Source organism: Scomber scombrus, chromosome 17 (assembly GCF_963691925.1).
Source record: "Scomber scombrus chromosome 17, fScoSco1.1, whole genome shotgun sequence".
Lineage (NCBI taxonomy): Eukaryota > Metazoa > Chordata > Actinopteri > Scombriformes > Scombridae > Scomber > Scomber scombrus.
In genome coordinates, this window is record NC_084986.1 from 24,994,236 (window position 1) to 25,010,070 (window position 15,835).

The following is a 15,835-nucleotide window of genomic DNA, read 5'->3' on the forward strand; positions in this document are numbered from 1 at the left end:
CGCAGCAGCAGCTAGTGGAAAGCTAATTAAAGTGCTGCAGACTGGCTGGTAGTTTTGATTGGAGGAGGGTGTTGGGGGCAGTGGGGGGTTATCTGACAGATGTGAGGCCAATGAGGCAAAAGTTTCTATGTTTGCTGTGTTTGCCAAGATCACGTAAGTATAAAATTGGATTAAATACCTCAATAATACACAAATATGTGTACAATTATAATGCTATTGTGGATTTACATTTTCATGTTCAAGTTTACATTATCATTTTAATAAAGTCCTCTATGAGCTTCCATACTTGACCAGGACACAATTGAAATAGAGATTTTCAGGTTTGTCTAGTTAAAGATTAAATAAAAATGATGAAAATAAATATTGATCATATCATCATCAGATCATATTACTAAATATATGTACGGTGCATCCTTTTTTTTCCATCATCAATCTCCACACAATACCCCATAATGACAAAGCTAAAAAGGTTTTTTAGACATTTTTTGCAAATTTATTAGAAAATAAAAACCTGAAATATCACATGTACAGAAGTATGCACACCCTTTACTCAGTACTTAGTTGAGGCACCTTGGCAGCGATTACAGCCTCAAGTCTTCTTGGGTATGAAGCTACAAGCTTGGCACACCTGTATTTGGGGTATTTCTTCCATTCTTCTCTGCAGATCCTCTCTAGCTCTGTCAGGTTAGATGGGGAGCGTCGCTGCACAGATATTTTCAGGTCTTTCCAGAGATGTTCAATCAGGTTCATGTCTGGGCTCTGGCTGGGCCACTCAAGGACATTCACAGACTTGTCCTGAAGCTACTCCTTCGTTATCTTGGCTCTGTGCTTAGGGTCGTGGTCCTGTTGGAAGGTAACCCTTCACCCCAGTCTGAGGTCCTGAGCGCTCTGGAGCTCTGTTTTCATCAAGGATCTCTCTGTACTTTGCTCTGTTCATCTTTCCCTCGATCCTGACTAGTCTCCCAGTTCCCGCCGTTGAAAAACATCCTCACAGCATGATGCTCCACCACCATGCTTCACCGTAGGGATGCTATTAGCCAGGTGATGAGAGGTGCCTGGTTTCCTTCAGATGTGACGCTTGCCATTCAGGCCAAAGAGTTCAATCTTGGTTTCATCAGACCAGAGAATCTTGTTTCTCGTGGTCTGAGAGTCCTTTAGCTGCACTCTGGCAAACTCCAAGCGGGCTGCCATGTGCCTTTTACTGAGTAGAGGCTTCCGTCTGGCCGCTCTACCATAAAGGTCTGATTGGTGGAGTGCTGCAGAGATGGTTGTTCTTCTGGAAAGTTCTCCCATCTCCACAGAGGAACGCTGGAGCTCTGTCAGAGTGACCATCGGGTTCTTGGTCAACTCCCTAACCAAGGCCCTTCTACCCCGATTGCTCAGTTTGGCTGGGTGGCCAGCTCTAGGAAGAATCCTGGTGGTTCCAAACTTCTTCCATTTACGAATGATGGAGACCACTGTGCTCTTCGGGACCCTCGATGCTGCAGATTTTTTCTCAGAGGTCTACAGACAATTCCTTTGACTTCATGGCTTGGTTTCTGCTCTGACATGCACTGTCAACAGTGGGACCTTATATAGACAGGTGTGTGTGTCCAAATCATGTCCAATCAATTGAATTTACTCAAATCAAGTTGTAGAAACATGTCAAGGATGATCAGTGGAAACAGGATCCACCTGAGCTCAATTTGAGTGTCATAGCAAAGGGAGTGAATACTTATGTACATGCGATATTTCAGTTTTTTATTTTTGATACATTTGCAAAAATGTCTAAAAAACCTTTTTCGCTTTGTCATTATGGGGTATTGTGTGTAGATTGATGAGGAAAAAAAGGAATTTAATCCATTTTGGAATAAAGCTGTAACATAACACAATGTGGAGTGAAGGCGTGTGAATACTTTTCAGATGCACTGTATGTTCTGTTTTAAGGTGACTTTTATCTCTCCTATCATTTATCTACTTATGAACAAAATACACATACTAATTAATGTTAATATCAAGTGCTATTTATGAGTCACTGGCAGACAGACAGTAGATTATATCAGTATGTCTGCTGGCTGATATTGACCTTATATTACATAAGATTTTGGCTGAGTGTGCTATTGGAGGTGATAATGAGGGAGGTTATATCCTGGCTGGATATATAAATAAATAGTCAATATCATTATGTGTTGGTGATGAATCTGTTTTAAGAAGCTGCTCACACTTATGAAAGAATGTCATTTTTTTGTGATTTGGTTAAAAGTTTTAGGTCCTAACATGTGGCCTTCCTGCAATGAATGTTACACAAAAAAAATTTAATCTGGAAATGAAAACTGAAAATGTAAAGATGTCAGGAGTTTGCACGTATGGCCTATGAAGAGTGGCTGTAGTTTAAAAATACTGGTCTCTATGTTTTAAAGCTGGATTGTAGGACTTGTGTCTCTTCATCCTCATCTCTCTACTGATTTATCTGGTGGTGATGGACTTAATCAGCATTGTGTCAACTCTTTTGGCAAAGGCTTGAATGTAATGGAGGTTCATTTATATGTAAAAGTTCCACACTGTAGGCATGTTTGACAGCTGTTTCCGCCACAATCCAACACAGAACTTGGTCATAATGCACTAACTCTGACAAATGTGAAGGAGGAATTAACTGTAATTGAAACACGAAAAAAAAAAAAGTGCATAGGGCTGCAGTGAGCTGGAGCCTCACCTCAGTGACAGCGCTCTGCCCTCCAGCGATGTGGTTTTGTCCTCAGACTTGTGCTGCTGGCTGTCATCGGGGCTCTGGAGGCTGTCAGTGTCAAGGTCAGAGTGTCTGTCTCCAGTCAGCTGGCAGAAGATATCCAGCAGACGGTCTGCCACCACCGTCAGCCTCGGATACCTGCTGATGAGCACCTGCACGCACAGACACACAGTCAGCTCAAATTACATGAGGGAAGCTCTGTAATCACCAGAATGCTTTATAGTCATTGCAGCTGTTTGTGATTTGCATTTAAGAGCAAATAAATAATTAACACCAATTATGGCAGTTTTAAAAAACCCTTCTGTATCACATCAAATAATAGAAATAAGATCTTAAAACATAACCGTGGTTTAAATATTCCGTATGTCATCTCAACACTGACCTTCTTCAGCTCTTCTCTTGTCATGTTGCCCATTTGCAGCTTGGTCCAGTACTTGTCCAGCAGCGCTGCGTGGGAGTTCTGTGGTTTGTGCCAGCTGCCACCACTGTAGTACATCCTGCCAGACACAAGCATGACTCAGTTACTCCTTATTTATATCCCAAAAGGTTAGTAAGTTTCCGAAACAGACAATCCAACACAAGTTGTGTGCAGTATTGATTTGTGGCTCAGGAGGTAGAGCAGGTCGTCCACTGATTGGAAGGTCAGCAGCTTTTTTCTCTTAATCTTTTTATTTATTCATTCATTCAGGTTTTTCTCTTATTTATCTTACTTTATTTACATTTTCTAAGCATTTTTTATCCTTACTGTCTCTTGCGTGCATTGGTGGCATTGGTCATTTGTTCTTTGTTCTTGTTCCCTCGTCATTTTTATTCTTTTTTTAAATTCTTATATGTTATCACTCGTTTCTGTCTTATTATCAGCTTGTCAATCAACTGTGATTATTGCATTAACTTGTATGAAAGGTGCTATATAAATAAATTGGGCTTCATGCAATCTGAACCTCACCGCTTAGATGCCGTTAAATCCTACACACAGTCGGTCAAAGGGATCACAAACAGAGAATATTACAGATCAGTATATCATCTGTAACTCATACTAAATACAACAAAATTAGTGTATACATATTTTTGTTCGATTGGTTTTTGTATGAAGCCAGTTGATTCTAGATTATAAAGAGTTGTTAAAGTGAGATCAGGGAGGCAGTGTGATGTTTGGCCATTTACAATTGGGAGACTCTTTCCTTTATGTGTACAAACTAGAACAACCTAGTTTCCTAGTAGCACATCTAGCCCTTAACAACGCCAGAACATCAGAGAGGCCAAATAACACTGCATGTGGAACTGGGACACACATGTAGCCTAAAAATCATATACGTTTATATAAATGTTCCAAAGACAAATCCAGTCCTGCCAAAACCTGATCATATTCACGTCACTGCAGTACACTACAGCATCTAAAACACTCTGGATGGAAAACTAGGACGGCCGAGCTGCTGTTGCGTAACTACATTTACAGTGGAATGCTAATCTCACCTTCTCGTTGCAAAGAACTGAAATCCAGGAGCGACGTCAATGCAATCCTCCCGACCTGGAATCATCAACTTTTTATTCTCCATCAAAGGCAGGAGCACAGAGATCTAAATAAATAACAGCAGTGTGATTAGAGGCGGTGACGTAATGACATAAACAGCTGTAATATGAAGACTGTTTAGTACTAAAAAACATGTTATCAGGAATCTGTGTTCTAACTCACCACATCCAGAGGTGCATGGTCTATGTCTTCCAGCAGGATCCACTGGCCTGTAGATACAGCTTGGGTCAGGGTCCCTGGCTGCCACACAAACTTCCCTGGTATGTCAGTACAGCGGTACATCCCCAGCAGCATCTGTCAAATCAAACCAAACACATTCACACAGTTTAGCCTCTGAATGTTAAAGGGCCCCTCCAGACATGTATTAAGACATACACACACACACACCACCCACAACATACCCCAATTTGTAACATCCTAATTTACACCATCTGACTGTCTTATGTAATGTGTATTGTCTTTCTATTATTTTTTATGTGTGCTAGGTCACCATATCTCTATGTCAATCCTTGTTTGTTATTTCACCAATAAAGTTAAAAAAAAAAAAATTAAAAAGATAAAAATGTGTAATTACCACTTTAAAATCTTTAAAAATGACATCAATCGACATCTCATTCTCCCTCATTAAAAATACAGAATCTATCATTTTCATTTCAAAAGGGTTAACAGCTGATCACCAGATGTCTCCTGTCTCTCAATGTTTGTTCACTGGAGGCTTCAAGTTTCCACATCACACTTGTATAAGTTGAATATTGGACCAGGATTGGCTCGAAACTAGATTCTGCTCTTAAGCCCGCCCCTTAGAAATCAGACTTCCAATGAGCTTAGAGAAGCTTTCCTCCCTCAGCAGTATGTAAACATGCACAAACTGCATCATTCTACACAGAGAAGAACAAACATCCCACTTTAGGAACAAGAAGAAAAACACATTTTTGGAGGAGTGGGAGTTCAAGTTTAAGTTTCTTCTGTGTTCACTCACCTTACTGTCAGTTTGATCCCCAAGCTGGACTTTGAGAATCTCTGTAGCTTTTGTATGTCCGGTGACAGCAGCCATAAACTCTACCAGGGCCGTTTTACCACATCCAATAGGACCCTCAAGCAGCACAGGCTTCTGGGAAGCCACGGCCAGCGCCAGCCTTCTCAGATTACGACAGGTTGAGTCGACCAGCACCAAATCCTTCTGGTTCACCTACCAAGACAAATCAACATTAAGACTAGGGCCTGACTGATAGGGGATTTTAGGGGCCAATGCTGATACTGATATTAGGGAGCGGAAAAAAAATCTGATATTTACATATATTGGCGGATAATGTTATATGTAAAGAATATATACATAAACACTTTTGTTGCAGTGATCCCTTAAATGTGGTTATTAATTAGTTGTGACAAAGATATGTAATGGATATTGATATATTACAGTTTAAAAATAAACTTTATCCTATAAAATGACATCACTGCTCTGAAACAGTGCTGGGAATTTAATAATGATAATTAGCTATGAATAAGAAAACACAGAAAAAAAACATTTATTAAACTTGAATTTGGAAAAAAGGATCAAGTATATGTAAAATGAACAGGTACAGCACTTAAAAAAAAACTTTTTAAAAATATCAACAATTATCGAACAACATATTCACCGATACTGATATATCTGTGATAGCAATGATGGCTGACAATACTGGCTGACAGATATATGGGCCGGGCTCTAATTAAGACTATACAGGTCAAGAGCAGACTATGTGTGTGATGAATCACAGTGTACGTACCTGTTCAGTCTGTCTAGGAACGATCCTGGGTAGAACCACGCCGCACACTGCCACAACATTGTGGGACAGGTCCTCTGATACCACCTGACCTCTGGTGAACTTATTAGCCTTCTCCTGGCGCCACATCACAGAGCCCTGATTGGCTAACACCAGGGCTTTCTCTACCTCCAGCTGCTGAGTTTCTTCCAAAGCTCTAAGCAAAGGACAAAGAGAAAGTCAGGAAATGTAGCCCAGAAAGCATCATTTTTACAACTGGAATGATTAGTCAGTTAATTGAAAGGTAAAAATAAAAAGGTACATACTTAATTTTCATGTGCAGGATCTCATCACTTGACAACACCTTCCTCAGAAAGATTGTTTTCTGATTATCAGTCATGTGAGACACCTGTGCTAAACAATGAGCAGTGTACCTGGAACAGACAAGAACATACACTGTGTTCAAATTACTGGACAAACAAGCACAAAGTAAAGATGTTATATTAAAAGCTGTAGTATTATTAACATTGTTATAGAATGATATATACAGATTGCTGAGTTACATCCTCTTAAACTACAACTTGCAGTCATTTGAAGTACAAACTTGTGCAAGAGGAAAGTTATTTTGTATGTTTTAGCCCATTTATTATAAATCAGTAATAACCACACAGTATAACTGACTATTTCATATCTTTAGGTTTGTGAATTGATGAATGTATTTTACCAACTTCCAACAAAACAATATCTAATAAAACCACATTTTAATAATCTAATATAAAATAAAATAAATAAAAAATAAAAATTGTAAATAAAATAATATATATAATAATATAAAGTTTTAATAAAATCAAATAATATAAAATTGTAAATAATGTGATATAATAATAATATAAGATTTAATTATATAATATAAACAATAATATATTAAAACAAAAATAATTCCAAAAAGTACGATATTCTTCAGAATACATTAATGTAATTCATTAATAATGATATATATATATATTAATAATAAGAGGCTAAGGCATAAGAAGATACACATGTAGTCCCTTCAGTCAAAAACAACTCTGGATGATTTGCTTTGAACATTATTGAACTGACCCACACTCACAGATCGCTCAAGAGTTAGATTAGTGGATACCAGTTGTGAGATATCAGACATTACATGTCCCATAAGGCTGTGCAGGTGTAAACAGGAAGCAGGTACTCACCCTCGAACCATGACGTCACTGGTGAGCAGCTGGGACACACAGGGACTCCAGTCCCACAGCATTCGAAACTTAGCACAATCACTCTGGAGGAAGCGCAGGGTGGCACCCATGAGGTCACGCAGCTTCATCCTCCTGGGGCCATACTGAACAGCTGACGACTCCTCACTGGTGAAGAAGAGCCTCTGAAACACTGGCGGGGCATCGTTGAAGTACCTCGCAGCAAACCTGATGGAGAGGAAAAGAAGAAAGTGAGTCACAGTGGATGCAGTCTGCAGAAATACTTTGTTTTTAGTGTCATTACTCTCCTTTTCCACACAGTGACTAAAGCACTCAGAACTGTTTAGCTTATATCTCCCCCAACCCAACTCTCTGAGGTGCACTAATGTCCTGACAAACGTTGCTGCTTATGTGACCTCATTCTGTTGATCTATTTTTGCAGATATCAACAAAAAATCATTTGTATCGTAAGCTTGATGTTTAGGATGCTAGGAAGATGAATGGAGAAGGATAATAACTCCCCTATTACAGTTTGTATATGTTAGGTGTCTACTGATATAGACACTAACTGATGATTATTTTCATTATCGATTACATTCATTCAGTTCAGTATTCAGTATTCAGTTACATGCAGCGAAATATGTTAGATCTTTTTCCCAAAGCCCAAGCTGCAACATCAAATGTCTTGTTTTTCCAGACGGCTGGGTATCGGTACTCCATACCAAGTAGTATGGAAACCTCTCCCATCATACGATACCTGCAATCCATCCTTTTTGCACCCAGAGCTAGAAAATATGACTATTTGCATGGACAGCCAATCAATGTAAGTGTTCTTTGATTTAATGCATGCAACATGTGATTGGCCTACTTTGAAGCCTTTCAAAATGCATTTGTGTAAAAATCATGTCATCATGTGGAGGAGTGGTGGCGTTTTAAGAAGAAATACACCTGCATACTACAGTCAGACTGATGTATTGGTCAGCTGATATTATCAGTCGATATTGGCCTATCACAGATATATCAGTATCAGCATATATGTTGTTATTTTTTTTTAAGTTTTTTAAAGTAGCATTCTATTTAATGATCCTTTTTTTCAATTCAAGTTTAATATATATATACATATGTTGTTGTTTTTGTTGTTATTATCTTTATAGGAATTTATAATAAAATTTCCTCTGAAGTTTCAGTGCACTGTGTTTATAGTTTAACTGTAAAATATCATGCCTGCATACATATCTTTATCGGAAGTGTTTGATAACCACAATTCCAAAAATGTGCATTTTATTTACATCTTCTGCATATATGAGATTATCGGCCAATATATCGATATATCAACTTATCAGAATTTCAGTATCGGCCCCAAAAATCCAGTATCAGTTGGGTCCTACTGCATACAGCTATAATGCTCACTGATCAACATGATGCATCATGTTTGTTTAATCTATACTTAAAATGTGTGGGTGAGTGTGTGTGTGTATCAGAATGTGTGAATACCTATGTATTTAACACATCTCCCAAATGTTAAACTACACCCTTAATCTTGCGGTTTTGTGTCAAACACTAGTTGTAATAGCTTGATTATTTACATCTATATTATGAAAATAAGCCTGTTTAATCTGTTTACTTGAAGGTGATGAGATACAAGAAGAAAGAGTGGTGGTGGGAGGTGGCAAAAGGGGCCCCCAACTGAGTAAACCCAGCAATGTGTCCTGATGCAGCGCCCTACATGATCATCAGCATCTTTACAGGCTGGGTTGAAGAGAGAGGACATGTCCCACACTCAGGACGAAGATTAACAGGGTCCCACTTACGCCTGTGCATCAGGACTGACGCCGAGCAGTTTGCTGAGGGCCACAGACAGGCGCTCGTGGAGGTCATGGTTGATCCTCCCGCCAGCTTTCACCCTCTCTGCGTTCCGCTCCAGCAGGTCCAGGACCAGCGGGCGCAGGTGCCGAGCAATCAGCAAAGTGTAATCCTTCTCCAAGAGCAGCTGAGCCAAACACTCCAGGATACACTGTCTGTCCTGTTGGCTCCATATCTGAGGAGACAGATCCCAATGTTAAAACACTCATAAATCCATATTCCTTCCAAAATATTTACATCACAGTGCTTAACATGAGAGCAGCATAGATTTAATAACCCGATATGTTGTAAAATGATGACATCTGATCACATGTGGGGAGGGGGGTTCCAGCATGGTGCACACAGGATACATTTGGAGCCACAGTGTGAACATAAACACCTTTAAACACTTTATTCAGCTCACACATCATCAGATCTTACCTGTTTGGACAGATATTGGCTCAGTTCGTTGTGACTTTTGTCAACATGTCTGGATATGGTGCCCAGTGATGACAGGCTCAACTCTAGATTCTCCATCGTATCATGTGTCTCCTCTGCAGCAGCACAGGCAGCTCGGCGCGATGTGTGAACAGCTCTCCTCTCTGTTTACTGTGATTCCAGCAGACTGCCAGGCTCATCCCGCGTCTCTCCTTCTTGTCTAATGTTTGGATCACAACACACAAACACGTTCCCGTCACTGTGTATGTTAGGTTAAAATCCTGTCCACATGTGAGGCGAAGCGCTAGTGCTTCCGGGGCACGTCGGAGAAAACCGCCCACCCGTCCCTCAACCTTCCTCCTCAACTTTATTAACAACACGGTAACGTTACAAACGAAGACTACAGGGTGTGTTAGAGAGAGGATAAAATGTGTATAAAATACTCACAAAAACACAAGCAGAAGTTCAATTGCGTTAAAAAAGATACATAATTGAAATGAAGAGAGAAAAGTATATAAGTATAGTCCCGGTGAAAGGTACAGTGGCCTTTTCCCCAGTGAAGCCCATTTGATTGGACCGCTGAAAAGTGAAGCCCATTTGATTGGACCGCTAAACAGTGGGCGGGGCGTACGGAGTTTTTATTATTTTATTGGTTTATTTTAATCGAACATGTTAAAATTACAAAATAATATTTAAAGGCAGCGAAATGTAACACATGAGAAATGACAGCATTTGTTTTTTTTAGATAAACAACAATATAATGACCATTCAATGTTCGAAAGGGTGTAGGATGAACTTTTTTTTTGCTCTAACAATCAAATCAAGCCAAAAAAAAATTCAAAACAACAGAAGATAATAAAGAAACAATATAAAAACTAACTAACAAACAAAAAGGAACAAACAAAATAAGAAAATTTCAGGTTCAGCTGAAAGAATCGGACCTACAGAGGACTCCTCACCTGTTGCCAGATCAGGAGGAGTATGTGGGAAGGAAGGAAGTTTGTGTCCAAAAATTACTTGAATGAAGACAGACATGAATCATAATACGTTTTAATAATTTAATAGTACATGAGAAAAGGACTCAATCACATTTACTTATTCATTCATTTATATTTATTATTTTATTTTATTTACTTATTTAGTGCTTGCTCATGTGGGAATGATGGCTCTCTTTAATTTAAATTTAAATAGTATGGTCTAGACCTGCTCTACATGTAAAGTGTCTTGAGATGACTTTTGTTGTGATTTGGCGCTATATAAATAAAGATTGATTGATTGGAATCTTTATTTTTTGTTGAACAGAATACACAATAGAATAAACAAAGAATATACCTAACTGGTTTTGTTCTCTTACTTTATTTTATTATTATTTTCTTTTAATTAATTGATACATTTTTATCCTTCTTAAGCATTATAATTATCATTATTATTTTCAGTACTGCCATATGTTCAAGATGTTCAGAGTGTTCGATGTTAATGTATAAATATAAAAATCAATAATAAATATATATTAAAAAAAGAAAGAAAAAAAAGAATATACAAACAACCATTCCACTTCAATAGAAAGAAAGAAAGAAAGAAAGAAAGAAAGAAAGAAAGAAAGAAAGAAAGAAAGAAAGAAAGAAAGAAAGAAAGAAAGGTACAAGTGACAGACATATGTCACTTTTGACAAAAAAAATCTGAAAATGTGATAATAGATAAACTTTTCTTATGTGTTATATATTGTAGAGACTCAAGATAATATTTTATTTCAATTAAAAATAACATGATCAGGAATATACATATATATTTATTTAACTTAATCTGTGCAATAAGAATATCACCTCTGGTATATTACCACTTAATACCATTACTCTTGTAGATAATGTCATGATTATTTGTATTATATATTTTTACTATTATTGTTTTTATTGTTTTTGTACTTATTATTATTGTTCCTATTCTTTTCTTATTGCTGCTCTTATATTATATTTTACTGTCCACTTGCTGCTGTGATAATGCAAATTTCCCCACATTATGGGACTAATAAAGGAACATCATATCTTATCCTTTTGATATTATGGACAAAATCTCTCTTTTTGCACCCCCCCCCCTCCCTTCCTGACGTCACGCTGTGATGACGCGCGCGGACAGCGACTCCGGCATAGCGCGAGCGACACTCTTCCGCGTGAGAGCCCCTCAACTTTGTCCCGCCGCTGCTGCACTGTAACGCTTTCATCCATGCCCGCTGATTGCAGACGGACCGGGAACATTTGAATAAACCTCTGAGTATCAGTATAGTGGGTGTTCTTTAACGATTCACTCCTGTTTGAACCGTGTTATTAGAATCTCGAGGAGAAGCAAACCCCATGGCTGCTAGGCGGTGACACAGCGCGGGAAAATGTCGTTACTTCCTGTGCACTGAAGTCTTGGCGCGACATTACAGTTGTAAACAATAAGAGGACGTTCAACAATACGCAAACACGTAAGTCAACCTGTTCATAGCTAACCCATTCTCATGTCATTTTAATCATGTGTAAGCTATTTGATAGATGCTAATAACGTTACATTTGTACGTCTAACTGAGCTGTCTGACTTTAGCTTGTTGGTTAACTACAAACTTATATCTATATAAGTGGCAAAGTGTAAGAAATAAACCGTTACTCAGGCCACTCTTACTCCATATATATATTTATATATAATTATGATTATATTCTATATTATATGAGCGCGTCTCTGAGATTTGTGTTAGTTCAAAAATGTAGGTCAAATGTCCTTCCAAGAAAATGGGAACGCATAGTTACACTCAATTTTGTCTACCATTCTGTTCTTTTACATCTGCTTCATTATGAGGAGTTTCAGAGTTTAGGATAAGACTAAGTTAAGTAGATGTAAAACTTAGTAAAACTGTCTTTATTTCTTTCTGTCCCACTCTTTTGTTGGAAGGCTTTATTGCTCTTTTCTCTGCAGCAGTGAACAAAAGAGCTGCAGCTAGCACACAGAAACCGAGCCTGTCCTCTACAGTCAACACCTACATTATGTTTGCCTCATTGTAGTGTTAACTAGTATCTACATGAATATGGATCAAATCTATTGCTGCATGTGTCATTTTATAGTACAGTGATGTTGTACATTTTCTGGGGAAATCAGTTGAGAATTGTTCTTAAGTAGAACAATCAAACATGAAGGACAGCTAATACCACATAAAATACCTGATTCATTACATTGATGCAAAAATCACTTCTATAAAAAAATCTTATATTGCCATAAAGCAGTCCTGCTCATTGCTTTGCACCATTGCCCACAATGGCCGTATCCAGCCAGATATATTAAAGGGCTACCATGGTATTAACAGTATGGCAGAATGTCTGACGGCTGGCAAATTTCTGTTGTCTCACAGTATGATGCTGACTGCAAATATTATGTATGCATGTTTAACTATAGTCGTAAAGGGATATTGAAGTTGGTTGCAGTTACGAGAGAGGTTAAAATAACAATGGTTAAAATTGAAGCTGCAATGGTGGAGATATCCTAAATTTTAGCTCCTATTATAAATCAAGCTCCAGAAACTATGAATTCTACAATTCCCATAATTCAGCCTGTCTTCAGTCATGGTTTTCGAACTCCACACCCCTTGTTTGTAACGTGGGCTTTCTATTATACATGCGTAGTGTCCAAGCTCGAGAGAAAAGCATAGATCACTTGAGTTACAAAGCTGTTCTTCTAGAGTCACAGATTACAGTTAGTTTTCATAGAATTAGTTGGACTAACCATGATTAGTATACTGAGTTTATTTGTAAAAATGGTGGAATGCTCCTTTTAAGATGACTTCATCAGTCTAAAAGTAATTGTGGATGAATGTGATTTGTGTCCTGATGATTGTGTCTTGCCTTTGCTTTCAATATAGCCATCAGCCAAACATCACAGGTATTATGTTCTGTCGTCTCTTAATAACTATTGATTTTCTTTTGACGTTGTTTTCAGGTACTCATTAATAAAGTGGGTCAGAGATATTTGGAAGAATGGAGAAAATTGACATCAATGATGAAACTGGTTGTAAGTATAAGTCTGTTATATTTAATTTGTGTTCTGCAATAAGGCTGTTATATCATATAAAGTAAAGTGTAGATGACTTTACCAGTGGCCCAAGCAGTGGTTTCACTCAAGTTCTCCAATCGCGCAAAAACTGCTGACAGAAAACTGAAATTAATATAAAAAGAACCTTCACATTGTGAAATATTTGAAGATGCATATCCAAAATGTACATCATTTCTACAGATGAAACATTTTTAAATATATGGTGTAAAATGACATACATTATGTATCCCTCTTTACTACATAGTACACTATATGTAGTTTTGACAGTTTAATCTAAGTGTCTGATTTCAAGGGGTAAAAAACTGGTATATAGCATCTTAAAAAATTCCCTTATTGAAACAAAAGCTTCGAAAAACAAGTAATTACATGTGCAGAAAAAAAATTGTGTTAAGACTGGCATGATTCCAGCTGTACATGTCTGATCTACGTTTATTATCTCCACAGTCTTTGCGCCCAATGTCAGTGAAGATTCTGTGGATATCTACGATGGGCTGGAAGTGGGGCACGGCAGCCATGCAGGTAAAAATCCTTTTGAAATAGTTCCATTTGATGTGTTTCATATTACTGCTAATAATAGAACAAAATCCTGCCCTGATTTCTTTGATCAACATTGATCCTGACTTTATAAATGTGAGTGAAAGATGAACTAAAATGATCTTATTCCTTGTCTTATTTTTATTAATTGCAGAGAAGCCTACGCCAACTCCTCCTGTGAAGGACTCCATGGATCTATATGAAGAAATAGTAACAGAGGAGCTGCAGAGCCAGGAGTCCTCTTACAATGAGGTCAGTTGTCATGTTTTCCATGCTTCCCTTCTCACTGTTGTTCAATTATGCATTTTATATTGAAGGTGAGGTGTGACACAAACCTGTGTTTGTTTACTGTTGGTGTGCAGACATCAACGTGCCTGTTTTGCACACACTGTATAGCTGTGATATAAATGGGTGAATGTGAGTTATTATAATGAGTATAGAGCTTCTACAGGATATTACATGTTGAGGGTTTCTCTCTGTTGTTTTCCCTAAGGGTTAATGTTTCATTCAATTTTTATTAATTAATTAGTGGTCTTTGTTTATACTTATTTATGCTATAAAACACAGTGAGAATCATTTTGGTAGCATCTTTTTCTCTGATCAATAAATTCAGATTTTATCGGTCTGAGAGGTATTTGAATGGGAATATAGGTCACATTATTCAAAATAATGTTAACAAAGGCTCTACACATGTCTGTTATAAATGTGTGGTTTGGTAGTGATGTGTAAGTATCTACAGTTGCAGACCTACATCTAAGGGGAGAAGCAGCTAGAGAGCAGGAAAGCATTTGTGTATAACAGGGTTCTAACCATTTACACGTTGCAGTGCTCCCATGGAGGTTCTGAAATCCTCATGTTCTATGCTGTCCAGCCATCTCACAGTGCTTTTTAAATTGTGTTGCAGTTGAAGTCCAGATTCCAAGCAGCTCAAAACCAAATCAAAGAGTTGCGTAGGAGACTGGAGCAGATGGAGTTGCAGGTTTGTTTCAATTTCCTTATTTTTCGCTGTTTAAATGATGGATTGTTTCTTCAATACTTCTAGACACCATACACAAGTAAATATGGTTGATTACAACAACCACTCTCTAACACACCTGTTTGTCTTTTTATCCTTGTGAGGACACTCATTTACATAAAACATTGTTCAGCCCCTTACCTTAACCTTAACAACTAAATGTCTAAACCCAACCCTTACCTTAAACTGAACCTAAACCCAATTCTAACCTTAACCTTAAGACCAAGTCTGAACCCCCAAATTGCCATCGTTCTTATATATCCTCAGCTTCATCACAGCTAAAAAATTGTTTTTATTTGCTTCCCTGTCAAAAACTATATTTTTGTTTTTCTGTTTTTTATAGAACACAGGGCTGAACACTGAGAACTACCGCTTGAAAAAGAACATCTCTGCACTTTTACGAACAGCTAGACAGGAGGTGACACGAAAAGATGCTGAAATTCAGAGGTTGAACCAACGGTAAGTGTTAATATGCAAATAATACAGACGATAACCGTAACCAGTAAAATGCTAATTAATCAGCTAAGATAACAATTCCTAATTCCTAATCGACTAATTGATTATTAAAACTGTTTTCCACAGGTCAGAGACAGGTTCCCATCATCAGTCTCGTACAAATAACCTGCATCAAAGTTCCTCCCATCGGACCTCCTCAGGCAGCTCCACCAGTAGGCCAACTCCTCCACCACCATTATGTCATCCACCTCCTCCTCCACCACCATT

The 15,835-nt window shown here is 38.0% G+C and overlaps 2 protein-coding genes across 2 annotated transcripts in view; one reads left to right on the forward strand and one right to left on the reverse strand.

Annotated features, from left to right (window-relative positions):
- Positions 1–9,752, reverse strand: part of mdn1 (midasin AAA ATPase 1) — a 63,003-nt gene extending 53,251 nt beyond the window's left edge. The window contains 10 exon segments of the mRNA XM_062437400.1: positions 2,693–2,877; positions 3,108–3,222; positions 4,199–4,302; positions 4,419–4,550; positions 5,236–5,445; positions 6,023–6,215; positions 6,325–6,432; positions 7,210–7,434; positions 9,018–9,244; positions 9,490–9,752. Of these exon segments, the coding sequence (XP_062293384.1) occupies positions 2,693–2,877; positions 3,108–3,222; positions 4,199–4,302; positions 4,419–4,550; positions 5,236–5,445; positions 6,023–6,215; positions 6,325–6,432; positions 7,210–7,434; positions 9,018–9,244; positions 9,490–9,585 (1,595 nt within the window). The 5' untranslated portion in view covers positions 9,586–9,752.
- Positions 9,753–11,658: 1,906 nt separating this feature from the next.
- casp8ap2 (caspase 8 associated protein 2) overlaps positions 11,659–15,835 on the forward strand; it is an 11,219-nt gene continuing 7,042 nt past the window's right edge. The window contains exons 1-7 of the mRNA XM_062436972.1: positions 11,659–11,950; positions 13,450–13,521; positions 14,008–14,082; positions 14,252–14,349; positions 15,002–15,076; positions 15,456–15,571; positions 15,695–15,807. Coding sequence (XP_062292956.1) covers positions 13,488–13,521; positions 14,008–14,082; positions 14,252–14,349; positions 15,002–15,076; positions 15,456–15,571; positions 15,695–15,807 — 511 coding nt within the window. The 5' untranslated portion in view covers positions 11,659–11,950; positions 13,450–13,487. The remainder of the gene's footprint in view (positions 11,951–13,449; positions 13,522–14,007; positions 14,083–14,251; positions 14,350–15,001; positions 15,077–15,455; positions 15,572–15,694; positions 15,808–15,835) is intronic.